This window comes from Crocuta crocuta, unplaced genomic scaffold, assembly GCF_008692635.1.
Source record: "Crocuta crocuta isolate KB4526 unplaced genomic scaffold, BGI_CrCroc_1.0 scaffold124, whole genome shotgun sequence".
NCBI lineage: Eukaryota > Metazoa > Chordata > Mammalia > Carnivora > Hyaenidae > Crocuta > Crocuta crocuta.
The window spans coordinates 7,992,160-8,010,406 of NW_027551573.1; the positions used below are offsets into that span (position 1 = coordinate 7,992,160).

Below are 18,247 nucleotides of genomic sequence, written 5' to 3' on the forward strand. Positions count from 1 at the left end.
GGCCCACCGTGCACCCAGGGTGGCTATTTGGCCTCTGCCGGCTCCCCGCCCCTCGACTCGCTGTCTTTTTATGTGTTTTAATAATTTATCTGGCCCACTTCTTGGGCTGAATACTTACAGTGACACATCTTTTTCTTTGAAGATTTCCCATCCTTTGGGGGAGGAGAATGAGAAAGGATGGGAAGGAAGAGATAAGAGAGAGAGATTATAACAGAAACGGGTTTCATAGGGCTTGAGATTTAGCAAGGCTGGTTGAGGTGAAATCTGTTAGACGTGGAGCTGGGAAGGTTTTTTTTTTCCCCTTTTAAAAACCGCATCACCCTGGATGGCCACCCCCACACTTGCCCCCAGGTTAAAGCACTGGCTTCCGTCAAATGCCACCTCCTAGAAGAAGCTCTCCTTGACCTTCCAACCTGAAGAGCTCTGAATAGCCAAGGTCCCCTCCCCTGCCTCTCGGCTTGGTACTCCTTATTTTTTTAACGATGGCACTAAATTTTCCTCTCAGAGTCTGGGCTCTTTAAAGAAGGGGTTTGGCCTGGCTGGCGGCTCCAGATGCAGTACCCAGCACTGCCTATAGGAGGCGCTCTAGATGAAAGGAGAGGAACCCACTCATTCCCATACCTCCCTTCCAGGGTATGTTGTCAATGAGAAGGCGGGACACTGCCAAGAATATGCCCTGGGGTACACTGAAGAGAAAATCAATGCCCAGCTCTGGCGGTTCCCCCTCGGCCCCCGGGCTGCTTCATCCCCGACTTCCCCAGTGAACCTTGACATTGCTACGTGGCCTGGAAACCCAGGTTGGGCAAGGAAGGGAGAGGTGAACTAGTCTGCATGAGAAAGTCACAAGAATTTCGGACATGGCCACCAGGAAAGGGAAGGAGAGCATGTCAGGGGACCCAATGAGCCTGACAGAAGCGCAATAAACAAGGGCCAGAGAGGGGGCAATCCAGCGAGGAGGGGCTGGCCGGTTAATCCTCAGGACGGTGAGGTATAACGCGAGATCGGCAGTTGTCACCTGCTCGGCTCCATGGTGGGCTGGCCCCCCATTACTCTAAACCTGGGCACAACCCTAATCACAGCTCCGGGTTAGTGGCACGGGGCAGGATGAAGGAATGAGCCCAACATCGATCATCGTGGGGCAACACAGTGGAAGTGTTCATCCAGGGGTAGGGTGGGAGCCGGGCACACCCAGGAGGAACACAGCCCCAGCGTCAGTCCTTGGAGACGAGGCAGAGGAGGGTGGGCTTCCCCCAGAACGAGGGGCGCGGTCCCCAAGCCACTCTATTCAAGTCTTGCAGGAAGGAGGCCCCAAAAACCTCTACTGGAGCCTAAGGATTAGCTGAACTGAACTGAATTTTTCTGCCATGAGCTTCTCCCGGGTCCGGGGTGTTTTCACGAGCTCAGAGCCCGGGCCTCCCAGAAGGGAAGGAGAGAGAGAGGACGCCTGTGTGGCCTCCTTGGTGAGGTCATGCCCCCTCCAGCCCCTGCCTCTCAGCCCTTCTTCTGCGTCTCCGTGAAGCCCTCCCAGTTACGGTACCTGTGTGTCTACTTTCAGACTTCTTTCACAAAAGCGAGAAAGAAACTTCCACCTTCCTGAGCCTTTCTTTTTCAGTCACATGCGGTCAACTGGGGCCCAAAGGATCCGGCCAATCAGCATTTCCCAAAGCCGGTCCCATGGAGAACACCAGAATGATGAGAAGCTATCATTATGTGAGAGAAAGGGCTCTGTGTGAAACTTTGGGCAGCCCCGGCCTAGCCAAGGCGACACAAGTTCCTTTTCTGCAGGACTTGTCAGAACCTTCAGTGAGCAACTGAGTTTCGTCATTCTTCAAGAGGACGGCATCCCAAGCAGTGTGTCTTTCAAGCTCACCGAACTGGGGAACGCTTTATTGGAAGTTCGACTGAAAACAAATGTTCACAGGTGGAACACACTTTGGGAAATGCCAGACTCGACGGCTTCTAAGAATCTTTCCAATCTGAGATTCCAAGGCCTACACTTGATCTTAGCCAAAAGGCCGAGAAGCAAGGATAGAGATTCCAAGTCCTGATCCAGGGACCAAGCCTAAGAGGGTGGCAGGAGGGAAACTCAGTGGGGACAGAGCCGGAGTGGGAAGGCCCCCTGCAGGCGCGCACCTGCGGGCGTCTACGGCGGGCACTAACGTGTCTCGGGCCGTGTCTGTCCACCTCCGGGCCCCCCTATGCATGACGCACCATGGCCACAGTGTGAGGCAAGAAGGAAGAGCATGGTCTAGCTTCTTCTCCCCACCCCTCCTCCTCCTCTTTCCCCCCTTCCTCCCCCTCCTCCCCCTCCTCCATTGCCTCCACCACCGGCAGCATCTTCCCCCTGCGCCTCACAGAGCGCAGCTCCAGGGAGCCCAGCTGGCGTGTTGGTACCACACGAGCCCTCCATCCTTGGCCACAGCCGGCAGGATGCCCGACTCAGGGGCCCAGTCGGGACCGCTTTGCAGACTTGGAAGGCAGAGGCCCAGGGCCTGCGGTCCGCATGCTGGCGGTCTCCAAAACCAAAGGGCTCCACGGTCCCAGGGGCCGGAGCAGCGGCTTGGGGCCCATGTGAGCCAAGGAACAAGCAAAAAGAAGCAGGGGCATCAGAGAGAAACAGATAGCAAGCCAGGCAGAGAGAGCCACGTGGACAGACTGTCCCAGGCCCTGATACCACCTGTCCCCGCTCTGCCTGCGTGTTCTGACCTCGGGTCCCTGATAGACCCTTGGTCCCCCTTTCTCGGGATGGGGTCAGATAGCCTGGAGGTGGCTTCCTTGGAATTTAACGTGCATACAAGTTCCTTGAGACGGTGTTAAGGTGCAGTCTGGGGTGGGCCCTAGGAATCTGCGTTTCTAACAAGTGCCCAGATGAGACTGTGCTGCGGGTCCGTAGGCCGCGTTTGAAGCTCAGGAAGGTCGTGCCTTCGCAGCAGCTGCGAGGGTTTCTAACTTGCTTCTTCCCTGAGTAATTAGCAGGACTCAGACGAGAATATGCGGACAGAAGTCGGGGAGGAGGGACCCAAAAAATAAAAGCGTTTCGCTTCTATTGATTAAGTCATTCCGCAAAAGACGGATAGCAGGCCTAATTTATGCCAGGCTCTTACATCAAGAAAACAGACAAAAATAAGTCAGTGAAATTGGTGGTGTGTCTCTGGGGAAAAAAATCAAGTGGGAAAGAGGGAGAAGAAGTACCAAGGAAGGGGTATTTCTACCAATACCCCTCTACCTACCAATCTTAGGTAAAGGGGTCAGAGAATAGTCTTTGGAAATGAAGAAGGGAGCTGTAAGGATGCATAAGGATACTGGAGGGAAAGCAGATCCAGGCAGGGAATAGCTAGTGCAAAGGTCCTGAGGCAGGGACATAATGTGAATGTTTTGGGAACAAGGAGGGCTGTGGCTCTGAAGCATGGGGGGCAGGGGTGGGGATGGGATGTACAAGGAGGAGAGGAAGATGAGGTTGCAAGTAACAAGGCTCATCATGACAATTTTGTGGGCCTTGCCAAGGGCTTCAGCTTTACCAGGGAGATGGGGCTCCTTAGAGAACTGTGGCCTGGAGTGCCCAGGCTGCTGCACTTCAAGCAGAATGTGGATTAGGGGGTGGCAGCAAGGACACCAGTGACGAGGTGACTACAGCAAACCTGTTAGGACATGATGGTGGCTTTACACCTGAGTGATAGCAGCCAAGGAGGTGAGAAGTCGGATATGACTGTATTTGGAAGTCAGAGGCAACCAGGTTACCTAATACAGTGGACACGGGGGTGGGGAGGGTGGGGGAGAGAAAGAGGAGTTGTGAAAGATGCCAGACTTCTCGACCTGATCCCAGGGAGGGAGGGAGCCTGCAGGTGGAGCTGTGCGCAGAGCAGGAAGCCCCGGCTCCGTCTGAGCAGGCTTCTTGTGAGAGGCCTGGTGCATAGCCAAGCAGCAAGATCAAGTAGGCAGACGGGTCCAAGAGCCTAGGGTTCAGAAGCAAGCAGCAGGCTAGAGAGACGCGCCTGGGCATCTCGAGCACATGGAATTTAAAGCCTGACATTGGACGCGACCCCCTGGGGAGGGAGTGAAGACAGAGAAGAGAACCCGGGGGCCCTGCCAAGGTGAAGGGTCAGCCAGCGTCTCCTTAGAATCTCAGCATCACCGCGACCTCTTGAACCCCTTTGGGTCCTCGCGGGTTCCCTCCTAGAGCCCCCCCCTCTTCTCCGTAATCCCTCATACCTGCTCACCACGCCCCCCAAGCTGGCGGATTCCTGGCTCAGCCGCTCAACTCTCAAAGTCCTTCTTTGTTCAGACCAGCCCTGGAGATAAACGAGACAATGTGTGTGAAATGGTTGTCAGCTCTCCCTTCAGCGGTGGTCACAGCAGAGCACGGTCCTCCTCCATGCGCGGGGACTGGAGCCTGAGTTAGTCGGGTCTGTGCCGGCCTCACCACACGGTGCCTGGCCCACAGGATGGGCTTTAGAAATGTCAGGGCGCCTGGGGGGCTCCGTTGGTTAAGCGTCCAACGTCGGCTCAAGTCATGATCTTGCGGTTCATGAGTTCGAGCCCCGCGTCGGGCTCTGTGCTGACTGCCAGCTCAGAGCCTGGAGCCTGCTTCAGATTCTGTCTCCCTCTCTCTCGGCCCCTCCCCCGCTCATGCTGTGTCTCTGTCTCTCTCAAAAATAAATAAAGGTTTTTAAAAATGAGTCAACATGAAAAAAAATTTTTTAATTTAAATTTTTATTTTTTAATATTTACTTTTTAAAATTTATATCCAAGTTAGTTAGCATATAGTGCAACGATGATTTACTTTTTAAAAAAATATCTGCTGTAGGCAGGAATGACAGCACGTGGACCGTGTGGCCGGAGGGGACACTGTCCCCTATGGCCTCTTCTGGCCTTCTCCGGGCCCCTCCCACATCAGTTTTGTTTCTTCTGACTCTGTGCCCAGCGGGTCACTGCCACCCAATCGCTCCAAGCAGCCCCCACTCCCACCCAGGGCAGGGGGACCGAGGGAGGCTGCGGTCGTGCCCCAGGACCACTGTCGCCACCCCCCCCTCGAAACCACAGGGATGAGTGTTTCCTCCTCTGTTTGCCTCTTCCCACAGCTACCGGGGGTACATCCTCCACCTGGCGCCTCTTTTAACATCATGATCTGCGGACTTCTCTGGGTGACAAATATCTTTGTGCTGAGCGCCCCCCTCCCCAGCCCCTCCCTCTGTCCCCGGGTTCTGACTTTGCACAGGCTTCCGTCTGCACAAAGGAACCATTGAGAGGCAGGCTGTGGGATGCCGCCTTTGATCTGGGGTTCTAATAACGTGTGTATGTTTGCGTCCCCAAACAATGCAGTGGCCTGGCTGGAGGGAGGCCGGGAGGGGGAAGAGAGGGTCCACGGATGGTGACAATGAACGCCGGCCAGCACGTTTGGAGAGCACCTTCACGTCTCCCCAGGAAGGCACACACATCCCAAGAGGAAGGCCCTGGCATGGTTTGGTGTGCCACACCAGGGTCACTGGGGGGCTGCGCAGGAGCTCCACACGGCCTGGGGGCGGGGAGGGGGGGAGCAGGGGAGCGGGGGTGGTCACAGATTTAACAGGGGAAGGGCAGAAAGGGAGGGGCAGGGGCACGGAGGCCTGGCGGCACGTGCCCACATGTCAAGCCCTTAAGAGACAGCTGCAGCTCAATGCCAACTACTGCCCAAGGGCCCAGAGCTGCTAGATCTTTGGGTTTTCCAAAAGGAGCTGTACATCCGGGTTTCTAAGTGAAATCTTCAAAGTTTTGTAAGTTGGCAACAAACTGTAAAAAAAAGAAAAAAAAAACCCTTTAAGTATATTTAACTTTTGAGAGAGAGAGCACGAGTGGGGAGGCGGGCAGAGGGAGAGGAAGAGAGAGAGAACTCCAAATAGGCTCTGCGCGGTCAGCGTGGAGCTGACGCGGGGCTCCAACTCACGCAACTGTGAGATCACGATCTGAGCCGAAACCAAGAGTCAGAGGCTTAACTGACTCAGCCACCCAGGTGCCCCACGAATGGTAAAAATTTCAAGTACAGCGCAGGCCACATGAAGCAGGGACTGGGACCCAGCCCGTGGTCACTAGTTTCACCCCCTCCTTAGGTAAACTCACCAGAGACATTGAACACTGGAGACAGGGAAGGTGACCACTCAGGCCCGGCTCCAGGCTCTCTCCAAAAGGGACAAATAGGGGTGGCAATGCCAGCCAAATACCCTCACTATCCTTAATGTTATTTCTCCAGCTCCTTGGCAAAAGGGTACCCAGCTTCTCCAATGTGCCAGGGCCGGGCTGGGCAGGAAGGATGCAGGAATCAATCAGATGGGGCTCCTGCCTGCCCTCATATGCAGACAAGGAGACAAGTGTGAGAAGCTAAATTGTACTGAGAGCCCACTGTTACCAGGCCCTGTGCGAAGGGCTAAACCTGTTTGGTCATCTCACATAATCCTCACAACCCTCTGAAATGAAGGCACTCAGATTATCATTTCCACTAGACGAGGAAACGGGCTCAAGGAGAAGCACGGAGTTTCTCCACAAAGTTGTAGAGACTGGATTTCTTACCGCTTGCCAGCCAAGCCCTCGCCTGCTGCAAGATGGGTCACCCAGGTTTATGCCACATAATATTGCAAGTTGTGCAGTGCATAAACTGTGCAACTGTACATGCCAACCTGTGGTAGAAAAAATTATAACAAATTAAGTGTTTATCAATATATGTATAAAGCCCTGGGGCTCACCCGAGGAATGTTGAGTCTGAGGCCTTCCCTGAGATCCTTCTTCCCCGCACAAATCTTGCTTCTGGTGAAGGAAGCAAGTCCCTCCTTTGCCCAGACCTTCTGCCTTCCATGGGTACCTGAGGGAAATAAAGACCATGCAGAACATTAGTGCTTCCTGTCTCCCATATCTGCCCTCAGTTTCCTCATCTGTGAACGGGGATTATAGCTGGGAAAGGAACATGCTGTAACAACTGGCAAGGGATTCTAGGCTATCCAAGGTGGCTCTGCCTTCCTGACCTGCCAGCTGAGTGACCTTGGCTGCATACTTGGCCTCACTTCCTCCGTCTGTAAAATGGTGGCGGTGCCGGGCTCGGGCTGGGCTCTCCTCCGGCATTACTCATCACTAATGCTGCCCTGTGGTCAAGGTCATCGCCTCTATGACCTCCCACCATGGGAACCGTGCTCAGGAGGGACCAGGCCTCCCTCCTGCATAGAGCCTTCTATGGCTTCCAGTTTCATTTGGCACCAGACCATCTTTCAAGAACTCACCAGGCTGCACATCACAGCTGACTTTTGTGTTTACAACCTAGGAGCAAGGTGACAGAGGTCCCACAGTGTGTAAGTGAGGGGGAGCCCACACTGCCTGCTGTCCTCTGTCCTCACATGCTGGAGGAGGGGGCGAGGGGGGGCAGGGGCGAGGGCCAGGTCTCCTCCACCCGTTGCCTTGGATGTCTCCGGTGGGAGTAGGGAGGTTGGGGTGGGCCTGGTCACAACACATGACCCAAGGCCGGCAGGCAGGGCCCTAGAAGAAGGGAGTTGGCCCCGGAGAAGAGTGGAGAGGAAGGAAGGACTGAGAACAGGGCCTGAGAACTCTGCCCCCTCTTCTTCCTGCTCTTCCTCTCAACATTAGCCTGCCTTTGTGAGAGCAATGCTGTCCCGGGCCTCAATGGCCCCGGGGGACATGCAGAGGACTAGCAAACCTTCGAAAAGCTCTTGGGCCTCACTAAAAACCCAAACAATGGGAACAAAATCACAATAAATAAGGTTTTAAACAGAGGGAAGCTGTGGTCCCTCTCAAAGCCAATCAAGTTAACCTTTGCTCTCCATTCAGTTAGCAGGGTGTGTTTTTTTTTTTAAGCTTACTTATTTATTTTGAGGAGGGGGGGAGGCTTCGCGCTGTCAGCACAGAGCCTGACGCAGGGCTCCAACCCATGAACCGTGAGATTATGACCTGAGCCAAGACCAAGAGGGTGGATGCTTAACTGGCAGAGGCACCCAGGTGCCCTTTAAGTTAACGTGTTTTTTAAATTTTGTTTTGTTTAAAAAAAATTTTTTTTGAATGTTTATTTAGTTTTGAGAAAGAGAGAGAGCAGGGGAGGGGCAGAGAGAGGGAGACACAGAATCCAAAGCAGGTTCCAGACTCTGAGCTGTCAGCACAGAGCCTGATGCAGGGCTCAAACCCACAGACCGAGGGATCATGACCTGAGCTGAAACCAAGAGTCGGTAGCTTAACCGACAAGCCACCTGGGTGCCCCCAAGGTAACGTTTTCATGCACGTGTGACCTTCTGGATATCTATAAAAATAATTCTGATTTCAAAAAATCATTAATGCCAATGAAAGTGCCAGTCTTCCTGTTCTTAAAAATTAGCAGCCTGTGCTGGCATATAGGGAGGGCCAGTGTCAGGGTGTCCACGCTCCCCCCTCGTCTCCCACCAGGGCTTCCTTGAGCGCCACCATGTGGCCGGTTCCGTGGATGCCCAGGCGGCCCCCTGAGGCCACGTCCCCTCTGCGCTGTTCTGCCCCCTACTCTACGCACTCCCGGCTCCTGCCAATCCTTCAGCACCAATGTAGACGGCACTTCTTCCTCCACGTGCCAGCTGTCCAGCCTCCACGTGAACCCTCAGCCTCCTCCAGCATAAGTGACTTAGTAGCGACGGACAGTCCTCGCGGTTCCCCACTGCCCCCGGAAGGAATTCTGGAGACCGCAGTCAACCTCCTAATAGGGAGGAGGCTTGGGTTTGCAGGATGAGCTGGGGGGGAGGGGGGTCCTTCCCACTTTTAGGCAGCCACCTCCCGAAGATCAGTCCCCACACAGCGTCTGGGCAGAGGATCGACCCCAGGTGGCCCGTGGAATCTGTGTGGTGACAGACCATCTGCACTGACCACCCCATTCACCTCACACTGAGCGCTAAGCCCAAGGTGCCCCGCCAAGGGGCTGTGGTCAGGCTGCCCCACACCTCGTGCAGGACAGGCACCGAGCGGGGTGCCCTGCACAGTATTGGGACAAACCCAGTCTGGAAGAGAGGACATCAGGGACATGCGAAGTTTCACCGTGAACACAAATAGCCACAGACCAAGGTGAACCACCAGCCGATGTGTGGAAACACTTGGCACAGAGCCCGGCAAATAACAGGCATGTGATCAAAGGGACCATTGTATCGTCATCGTCATCATCATCATCGTCATGAAATCACCAAAACATAGTGTTTTCTTTAGCACTTTTTGGTTGTAAACGGCAGTGACAAAGCCCAACTGAAACTAGCCCAAGCAGAAAGGAAATTTATGGGCTTGGGGCGCCTGGGTGGCTCAGTCAGTTAAGCAACCGACTCTTGGTTTCGGCTCAGGTAGCGATCTCACGGTCTGTGAGTTTGAGCCTGGGGTTGAGATCCAGAGCCAGGTGTACACAGCCTTCTTGGGATTCTCTCTTTCTCCCTCTCTCTCTGTTCCTCCCCTGTTCATGCTGTCTGTCTCAAGATACATAAATAAACAAAAGGAAGGAAGGAAGGAAGGAAGGAAGGAAGGAAGGAAGGAAGGAAGGAAGGAAGGAAGGAAGGAAGGAAAGTTCGTTTATGAGCTCACATAACCCAGGGAAGATCACTAGCAGCTCCAGACTTATAACCAAACAACCTTGTGTTCAGTTAAAACAGAACTATTCTTCCCCAGCTCAGGAGAGGAAAATCCTCGGGAAGGACTCTGGTTGGTCCAGGGCAGGCCATGTGCACATTTCTGAACCCGCTCACTACAGGCGTTTGGTTGGTCCAACTTGAGTCAGATGCCCGACCAACCCTGTGGCCTGGTGGAGTTGACTGGCGGCTCCTCCCCCAACCACAGCATTGGATGAGAAGGAACAGGTCCCCCAGAGGAAGCAGGGATTGGGAGTCCTTATCTTACTCGAGGAAGGCAGAACGCCTTCTAACCACCCTCCAATGCAAAACACTCAGGGCCTATCAGAGAAGGATCAGCCCCACTCTATGGATGGGAAAAGTGAGTCTCAAATCTGTGACATAACTTGCTCAAAGTCACATAATCTATGGATGGTGGCCCTGGAACTCGGTCTGGGAGTGTATTCCTTCTATCTATGCCCTACGAGCCTGCTATGAGAAGGAAGAGAAAGGCTGACCATGGGTAAGCACTACCATCTCCTGGCTACTGCCTGAGCCAGTCTCCCTGTGTCCAGAACAAAGCCCGGTCTTTGGACATGTCTTCAGATGGGTGAACTTGACCTCATGTAGTTGGCCCCTGGGAAAGGGAAGTAGAAAAGAGTAGTCACACAGGAATGAGAGACTGAACAATGTATCCTACTCTGATCCGGGGCTGCCCTCCAGGGCCTGGTCTCAGTGTTCAGGAAGACGAGTTTTGGATTTTCTCCTGGTGACTAGGACCAGAAGACCCCCTTCTCCAGATGGCCCGGGGCCTCCGAGGAGAGAAGGAAATCATTGCCATCACAACTGGCCACCTAGGTCAACGGACACCACTGGGAAGAGGCCAGGGCCACCCTCGAGGGGAAGTCATCCACCTCTGAGGACATCTACAAGGACTTTACTCTTCAGGGTAAAGACAGGCCATTCTCCGTCCCTCTCCTGGACCCGCCCAAGCGGCATCCTACTCGGTCACCAGCAACTCTCGTCCAATGTTTCTCTTTGCCCTCCTCCCTGCCGCCCAAACCTACCCACTGCGTCCACTTTATGGTCCTCGATGACAAGCCCAGCTACTCTAACTGATGCCTGTCAGGGTGCCTGGAGGTGTCCTGGGCGACGGTGCCAACCACCTTTCCCACCCAGGGAGCACACCTAATACATGGCAGAAGGGCCGTTCCACGGGAGACCCCGTAGCTGACCCCAGGCTAGGAAGTAGCCACCCTGACAAACCTTCAGGGCATCTCTGTTCTTCCTTCCGTGACCAGTAAGGTGCCACCTTCTGTCTGTTCTCTTAGACCGTCACCCCCTCCCCCACGCTGCCACTTCCCAGCTGTGGCCATGCTTACTTGCCACTGCCCCTACTTGTCGCTGTCCCTAGTAAGCAGAGCTACTTATTTTTGTCCTGGGTCTGGGCTGCCAGTGACCACTGAACTGACAAGAGTATGGTGCAAGTGATCAGCAGCTCTTGTTTTCTCCCACTTGGCATGTTTGCTTCTGGAACATTCCCACTCAGAACCCGGCTGCACCACTAGAAGCCCCAGCACGTGGAGAGGTCACGTGTGTGCACCAGCAGACAGCCCCCGCTGAGTTTCCAGCTGGCAGCCAGCGACAACTGCCATCGCAGATGTCTAACATAGGACAGTCCCCAGATGACTGGGGTCCCTATCGACATCACTCAGAGCAGAACTGTCCCCACTGAGCCCGGAGAAGCCCTCAAATCACAGGAGACAATTAAATGCTGGCTGCGTTGAGCCACTGAGTTTCATGGTGGCCTGTGACACAGCAAAAGTACCTGAGCACCAGCCCCAAGACTTCATTGTTCCTCTGCCTCAGTTGCTCACCAGCCAATCTTCCGGCCTCGGTGTCCGTGTATTCCCAGAGCTGTTTCCCACGTGCAGGACTGCTGATGTCCTGCTTCTGCACAAAGCCTGCGATGGCTTCTCCTGGTCCATAGCGGGAGGACATATCCCAAGAGAGGGCACGTCAGAATGACCGGGGCGGCTTTTTCAAAATACAGATATTCAGGGGCGCCTGGGTGGCTTAGTCGGTTAAGCGTCCGACTTTCGCTTAGGTCATGATCTCGCGGTTCATGGGTTCGAGCCCCGCGTCGGGCTCTGTGCTGACTGCCAGCTCAGAGCCTGGAGCCTATTTCAGAGTCTGTATCTCCCTCTCTCTCTCTCTGACCCTCCCCTGCTCACGCTGTCTCTCTCTCTCTCTCTCTCTCTCCTAGAAATAAATAAAACATTAAAAAAAAAATCTTTTAAAAAAACAAAAACAAAATACAGATATTCAACTCGAGGACCTGGAGTCAGGATATCAGGTTGTGGAAGCACCGCTGGTGCGGAGGAGGAACTGATTTGTCCACAGCTCTGCCTTGTCTACTTCTGCAGGATTCACGGCGCGCAGAGGAGGCGCTCACATACCAGGAGGCTGGCCTCCGCCATGTGCTTTATTTTGCCCAATGGAACATGGGTAGAGGTGACACCGTGCCAGATCCAAGCCAAGGCCCTAAGAGGCATTTCATATTTCCAGCCCTCCCTCTCACCCCTCTATTCTTCACCGTGAAGGATCTGCCCCAGATGGCTTTTCAGCCTCGGTCCCAAAATGAGAGACATGCAGAGCAGATATGAATCCAGTCCTCAGTCTGGCTCAGCCAATTCTACTCCAATCCATCAGCCACCCCAGCTGGTTTTCAGAGCTGCAGTGAGAAAAAGAAGTCTTTATTGTCATATGCCTCATGAGATCACTTGTCATGCAGCATTATTGCAGCCATATCTAACTAATACACCAGGTGATTCTGGAGCACAGCCCCAGTTAAGAGCCACTGGCCTAGGGGCGCCTGGCTGGCTCAGTCGGTAGACCATGTGACTCTCAATCTCAGGGTTGTGAGTTTAAGCCTCACATTGGGCATGGAGTCTACTTTAAAAAAAAAAAAAAAAGAACCACTGGCCAAAAGGATGCTTAGCACAGCATTCGAGGCCTTCATCAGTCAGTCTCCCATTTCCCTCTCCAGCCTTATCATCTCACTTCTTCTTCTGGACCTCTCAAGACTCTGAGTGCTAAAGCAGAATCTAACCTTGATTAATCCTAGCAGAGAAGGGATTCACAGGGAGCTGTAAAATCAGACTGGGAAAATAGGCAGGAAGCAAGAAATGTCAGGCAGCTGAGACCAGGGTCAGAAGACACATAGTTGAGAAACAACTGTTGAGAAACAGACCACCACTGGGTGCTAGATCCTTAGGCCACTGCTTGTAGGGTGGGACTCTCTGGCTCCCCAGGATTCTCTGAAAAGGAAAGCATCCCATTGGCCCAACCATGCCTTGGCTATTTGAAGAGAAAGAACAGATATATGATTCCTGAAGAGGGTAGGGTTGGATGCTAGGCAGCCCAAATCCCCAACATCCCTTGAACCTTCATACTTTTTACAATTATGAACACTCCTGAACTTGTCCTAGAACATATAAGTGGCATGTGAATATTTCTCCATAAATATTAAAATATCCTAGAATATTCTAGAATATTCTTAAACATTCTTCTAGGCCATGAACGAACCCAGGCCCTTTTGATTCCAATTCAGTGAGTTCAGATCCTTTCTAGGGCAGCTCAAAATCTACCCCTTCCCTGAGGCCTCGCCCATCTCCAGGGGGGAAGTGGCATCCCTTTCCTCGGCACTCCGACACACGTGATCTGCCTGTCTTTTCTGATGCTGAGCAGCCACTGGAGTCATCAGTGAGTCTGTGAGGCCCTCCCAGTGCTGAGACCAGTGCCTGGTGCCTGGTAGGGGCTTAGGAGACACTGGGAGGACCCCTGAGCAGGGTGGCCTTTTTGCCAACTGAGAAATTTCAGCCTGTCCCTATACCCTCAAAAGTCGAGCAGTGGGAATACCCATTGAGCTTGGGCTAGTATATATATGCAGCCTGGCCCAGCTTAGAAGCTGCTGGTGCAATGCCACAGGGCAAAGGACCTCTGGGGTCAAAACCCCTTGTTCCTCACGCTGGCACTTCAAATCACCACCTCCAGCTTTTGAGCTGAGCACATTGATTCTCTGATTTGGAAGTGCTTTGCAAGTCGGCAGCTCCAGGGGGCACATCCTGGAGCCAGAGTGGGTGAGCTCTGACCTAGAGAATGGAGGCTGCGGGGCCCACCCCTGTGCCTTCTTCAACCCTGCCCCCCCACTGCCTTAAAATCATGTCCAGCTTCAAGTCTCCTGGGCAAATATGAAAGAGCTGATGAGGACAGTGGGTCCGCCAATATCTCCTGGGACCCCTCTACTTGCCCCTGATGTATGCTCTGACTCCCGACAGCCAGCACCTATGTCTCATGGTTGGCGAGCCACCTTCAGGTGCTGGGAGAACTCAGCCAACGCCCAGCAGAGTGAGGCCATCACTACCCCAGATCCCTTCTCCTCTGCAACTCTGAGGCGAAACTCATACATCTCCAGAGCCCCCACGTGGGACTGAGCCCCCATTACCCTCTGGGAGGTCTTTGCTTCCTGCCCTGTCCTGCTGGACATCACGTCACATCTTTGATATGAAATCCTTGTTTGCAGGATGGCACATCCTGGATACCTCATTCGGGCTTGACACGCCACCCTTTCTGGATACAACATCTTTCCTTTGCTTGTTACTGCAACCTCTGTTGATAGTCCAGCCTCACTTCATACCGCAGCCTTGCGTGGGGTCACATCCCTGCTTTGCTGGATATCACAGCCTTGACATCGCCTCCTTGCGTGGGTATGCGTGCCCTAACTGATACTTTCTCTTCCTGGCCCCACTTTCCCATCTCCTACACATTCCTTCCTCTTGGGAGCTGCTCCTGGGAACCCAACCCAAGAGAGTAGAGAGGGAGGGACACCTGCAGCAATAAATGTAGCCACTGCTTACTGAATGCTACTCTGCTTCAAGATCCTTCCATGCCTCATGTCTTTCATTATCTCAACAGCAGGGAGTTTTCATCCCCATTTTACAGATGAAGAAATGGACTCTCAGAGAAGTTGAATAACCTTGCTCAAGGTTATACTGTTACTAAATGTCGGGCCAAGATTTTTCTCACTACTGTATGTACTGCCTCCCACTACACAGATGCTACCAATAAGGGCTAGACATGTATCTGTGAGTTAGAACTCACTTGTATCTGTGAGTGAGAACAAAAGCCGTAACCACATGGCATGACTGAATAAACACAGGTAATGACAGTGTCCGCCTACGGGGAGATGGGAGGTGCAATCGTGATGTGTTTCTCTCTCTCTCTTCGCCGCAAGTTTTGGTGACCTCAGACAGGGGTGGGCATGCAATCAGAATTTCTTTCCCCACACCTGGCCCTTGAACTTAGGGGTGGAAGTTGAATGCAACCGAAGTGTAAGTGGAGAGATCCTTTGTTCTGACGTCCTGTGAGGTATAANATCCCTGCTTTGCTGGATATCACAGCCTTGACATCACCTCCTTGCGTGGGTATGCGTGCCCTAACTGATACTTTCTCTTCCTGGCCCCACTTTCCCATCTCCTACACATTCCTTCCTCTTGGGAGCTGCTCCTGGGAACCCAACCCAAGAGAGTAGAGAGGGAGGGACACCTGCAGCAATAAATGTAGCCACTGCTTACTGAATGCTACTCTGCTTCAAGATCCTTCCATGCCTCATGTCTTTCATTATCTCAACAGCAGGGAGTTTTCATCCCCATTTTACAGATGAAGAAATGGACTCTCAGAGAAGTTGAATAACCTTGCTCAAGGTTATACTGTTACTAAATGTCGGGCCAAGATTTTTCTCACTACTGTATGTACTGCCTCCCACTACACAGATGCTACCAATAAGGGCTAGACATGTATCTGTGAGTTAGAACTCACTTGTATCTGTGAGTGAGAACAAAAGCCGTAACCACATGGCATGACTGAATAAACACAGGTAATGACAGTGTCCGCCTACGGGGAGATGGGAGGTGCAATCGTGATGTGTTTCTCTCTCTCTCTTCGCCGCAAGTTTTGGTGACCTCAGACAGGGGTGGGCATGCAATCAGAATTTCTTTCCCCACACCTGGCCCTTGAACTTAGGGGTGGAAGTTGAATGCAACCGAAGTGTAAGTGGAGAGATCCTTTGTTCTGACGTCCTGTGAGGTATAACCTCCAGACCCAACGGTTCGGTCCTCTCTCCTGTGCTCTATGGAAGATTCCAGTAGAAGCCCAAACGGCTCTGGTGAGTCAGAGCCTGGGGCTGCCACTTGTCAACAAGATGCCTCAAGCGATCTAGAAATACCTGGAGTGGTTGCAAGTGTCTAAAGTGGCCTTGCCTAAAAAATGTGAACCTGTTGGGTGTATAGGCCAATGAAACCCTTCATTGTGTGCGCAGGTTTGAGTGGGAATTTTGCCCTTGCTGCCAAAAGGACCTCCCGGGACCTCTAACTGAGAAGGGAAGGAATGAGCACTCCTCTGGATGTGGCTTCCGTCAGCTACATCTTTCCATTCGTTCTTCTCTTTGTGTGCTTACCTCCTGTCCCAGTATCTTTCAAGGTCACACGGGAGAAGGAATTGGGAGGTGGGCTCAGGTACAGAGTCCGGGGGCAAGCAGGGGTGCGACCCGGCGGGGCCGAGCGCGGTGCTGCAGGGGCCTCCGGAACCGCCCCTGACTCACCCTGCGCCACTGGGTCAGATCCCCCCTCTCTGGGGCTCAGCTCCCTTTTACAGAACGAGGGTACTTCTCTAAGGTCCCTTCTAGATCTACCAGGGTCAGATGCTGGGGGCGCTCGTGAGGGCACACGGCCTACATGACGCCGGCCGACTGACAAGGTGGGAAGCGGCACTAGGGCCAGGGCGCTGGGTCCGCGTAAGCCTCTCTGGACATTCTCCTGAGACCCCCTTTGCTTGTCGTGTTTTGTTTTTTTGATGTTTGTTTTCGAGAGAGAAAGCGTGTGCGCGAGCAGGGCAGGCGCAGACAGAGGCGGGGGCTGAGGATCCGAAGCGGGCTCCGCGCCGACAGCACAGAGCCCGTGACCGGCTCGTACTCACAAGCCACGGGACACAACCGGAGCCCGAGTGTGACGCTCACCCGACTGGGCTGCCGGACGCCCCTCCTGAGACTCCCTTCCAAGCGCAGGGCCCGTAGGAGCCACGGCTTGCCCTCCGCACAGCTCCCGCTCCCCCCCGCACCACGCCCACCCTGGCGAAGCCGGCTGCCCCTGCCCCAGCATCTCGGTCTGAATTAGCTTCGGAACGAGGCCGGCCACACAGCGAGGGCCTCCGTTTCCCGGCCTCCCTTGCGGCTGGGGTGGCCGTGGGGGCGGGGCCGTGAGCAGAGGAGGTGTGCGCCTGCGCTTCCCAGACACGGTGCCCAGATCCCGCGTCAGCCGCGGGGGGCGGGCAGAGAGCCATCTGGGAGTAGCCGGGACCCCTGGCCCGCTGGCCGGAGCCCACTTGCCCTCCACTCTCAGACCGCTCCCCACCTTGGCGGTTCAAGAACGCGGAACAGCCTTCTGTCTCATCTAAGTCGCTATTCTTGGGGACACTATTCTTCCAGCAATTTGCCCTGTGCCCTGACGCCCCCGCCCCCTGTGCACACTAAATTCTCAGAGGCCTTGCCATCCAGGGCGGAGGAGATGGTTTCCACCTTGCAGGGAGGGAGGGAAAGAGGAAAGGAGGGAGGGAGGGAGGGAGGAAGGAAGGAAGGAAAGAAAGAGACGGGGGTGGGAGGGAAAGGGACAGACAGCATTTATCGGACACTCCTTCTGTTCCAGGTATTTGAAACTTTGAATTTTATCACCGGCAACAAATACTCTCCATTGTTTTCCTTGAAGTGACAGGCACGTTTCATTCACTGGCTGCCAGGACTCAGGTCGGAATAACTGTAATTTCTGTTAGTTTTCTTTTTTTTCCCCAAAGTAAACGCGGTGTTCAGTTAGGTCAGCTCACAACTCAAACTACCGCGCAAAGACTTCCCACTAAGACAATCACGTTTTTCAGTCTGTAGGAGGAACGCTGTCTGCATTTGGTGACGGGAAATATTAAAACGGCAATCTCCAAGGTCGAGAAATTAACGCATCAATGCATTTTCCCCACTTCAAGGGCATTCTTCAGTGATACTGTTTCTTTCTGTGTTGTTGTTTCCAATGTTTGTTTATTTTCAGAGAGAGAGCACTCTGAGCAGAGGAGGGGGAAAGAGAGAGGGAGGGAGAGAATCAAGCAGGCTCTGTGCTGGCGGCCCCATTTCGGGACTTGAACTCACAAACCGTGAGATCATGACCTGAGCCGAGATAGCGTCTGGCGCTTGACCAGCTGAGCCCCCCGGGCGACCCCCTGTGTTTTGTTACTGCATGGAGTGCACTGTGCTCCAGCATCAGCGAGTCTACCCACCGTGGCTCTTGCACCATCGGTGAGCAAAGGGCAAACGACAGCTCAGAATCATTAGGAAGAGAGTCCTGACCTTGCAGATGCCCTGAAAGGGACTCAGGGACCTCCGGGCACTCTCAGGCAATGCTCGATACACACTGCCTTTTGCCATTCTGCTTTTTATATATACACATGCATGTAAACATAGGTGCACGTGCGCACGCGCCCACACACTCAGCGTCGACCATTTGAGTTTTAAAAAGGGTATTTAAATATGAAAAAGAAGAAGGGCGTCATCTCAGAAGAAAGGAAAGTCCATT

General features: G+C 53.6%; 1 protein-coding gene and 1 non-coding gene across 2 annotated transcripts in view; one reads left to right on the forward strand and one right to left on the reverse strand.

Annotated features, from left to right (window-relative positions):
- NKD1 (NKD inhibitor of Wnt signaling pathway 1) overlaps positions 1 to 11,576 on the reverse strand; it is a 102,459-nt gene extending 90,883 nt beyond the window's left edge. The window contains exon 1 of the mRNA XM_077751292.1: positions 11,453 to 11,576. Coding sequence (XP_077607418.1) covers positions 11,453 to 11,576 — 124 coding nt within the window. The remainder of the gene's footprint in view (positions 1 to 11,452) is intronic.
- Positions 11,577 to 12,448: 872 nt separating this feature from the next.
- Positions 12,449 to 12,521, forward strand: TRNAE-CUC (transfer RNA glutamic acid (anticodon CUC)). The gene has a single exon. It is a non-coding gene; the product is annotated as a tRNA-Glu (tRNA).
- Positions 12,522 to 18,247: the final 5,726 nt, after the last annotated feature.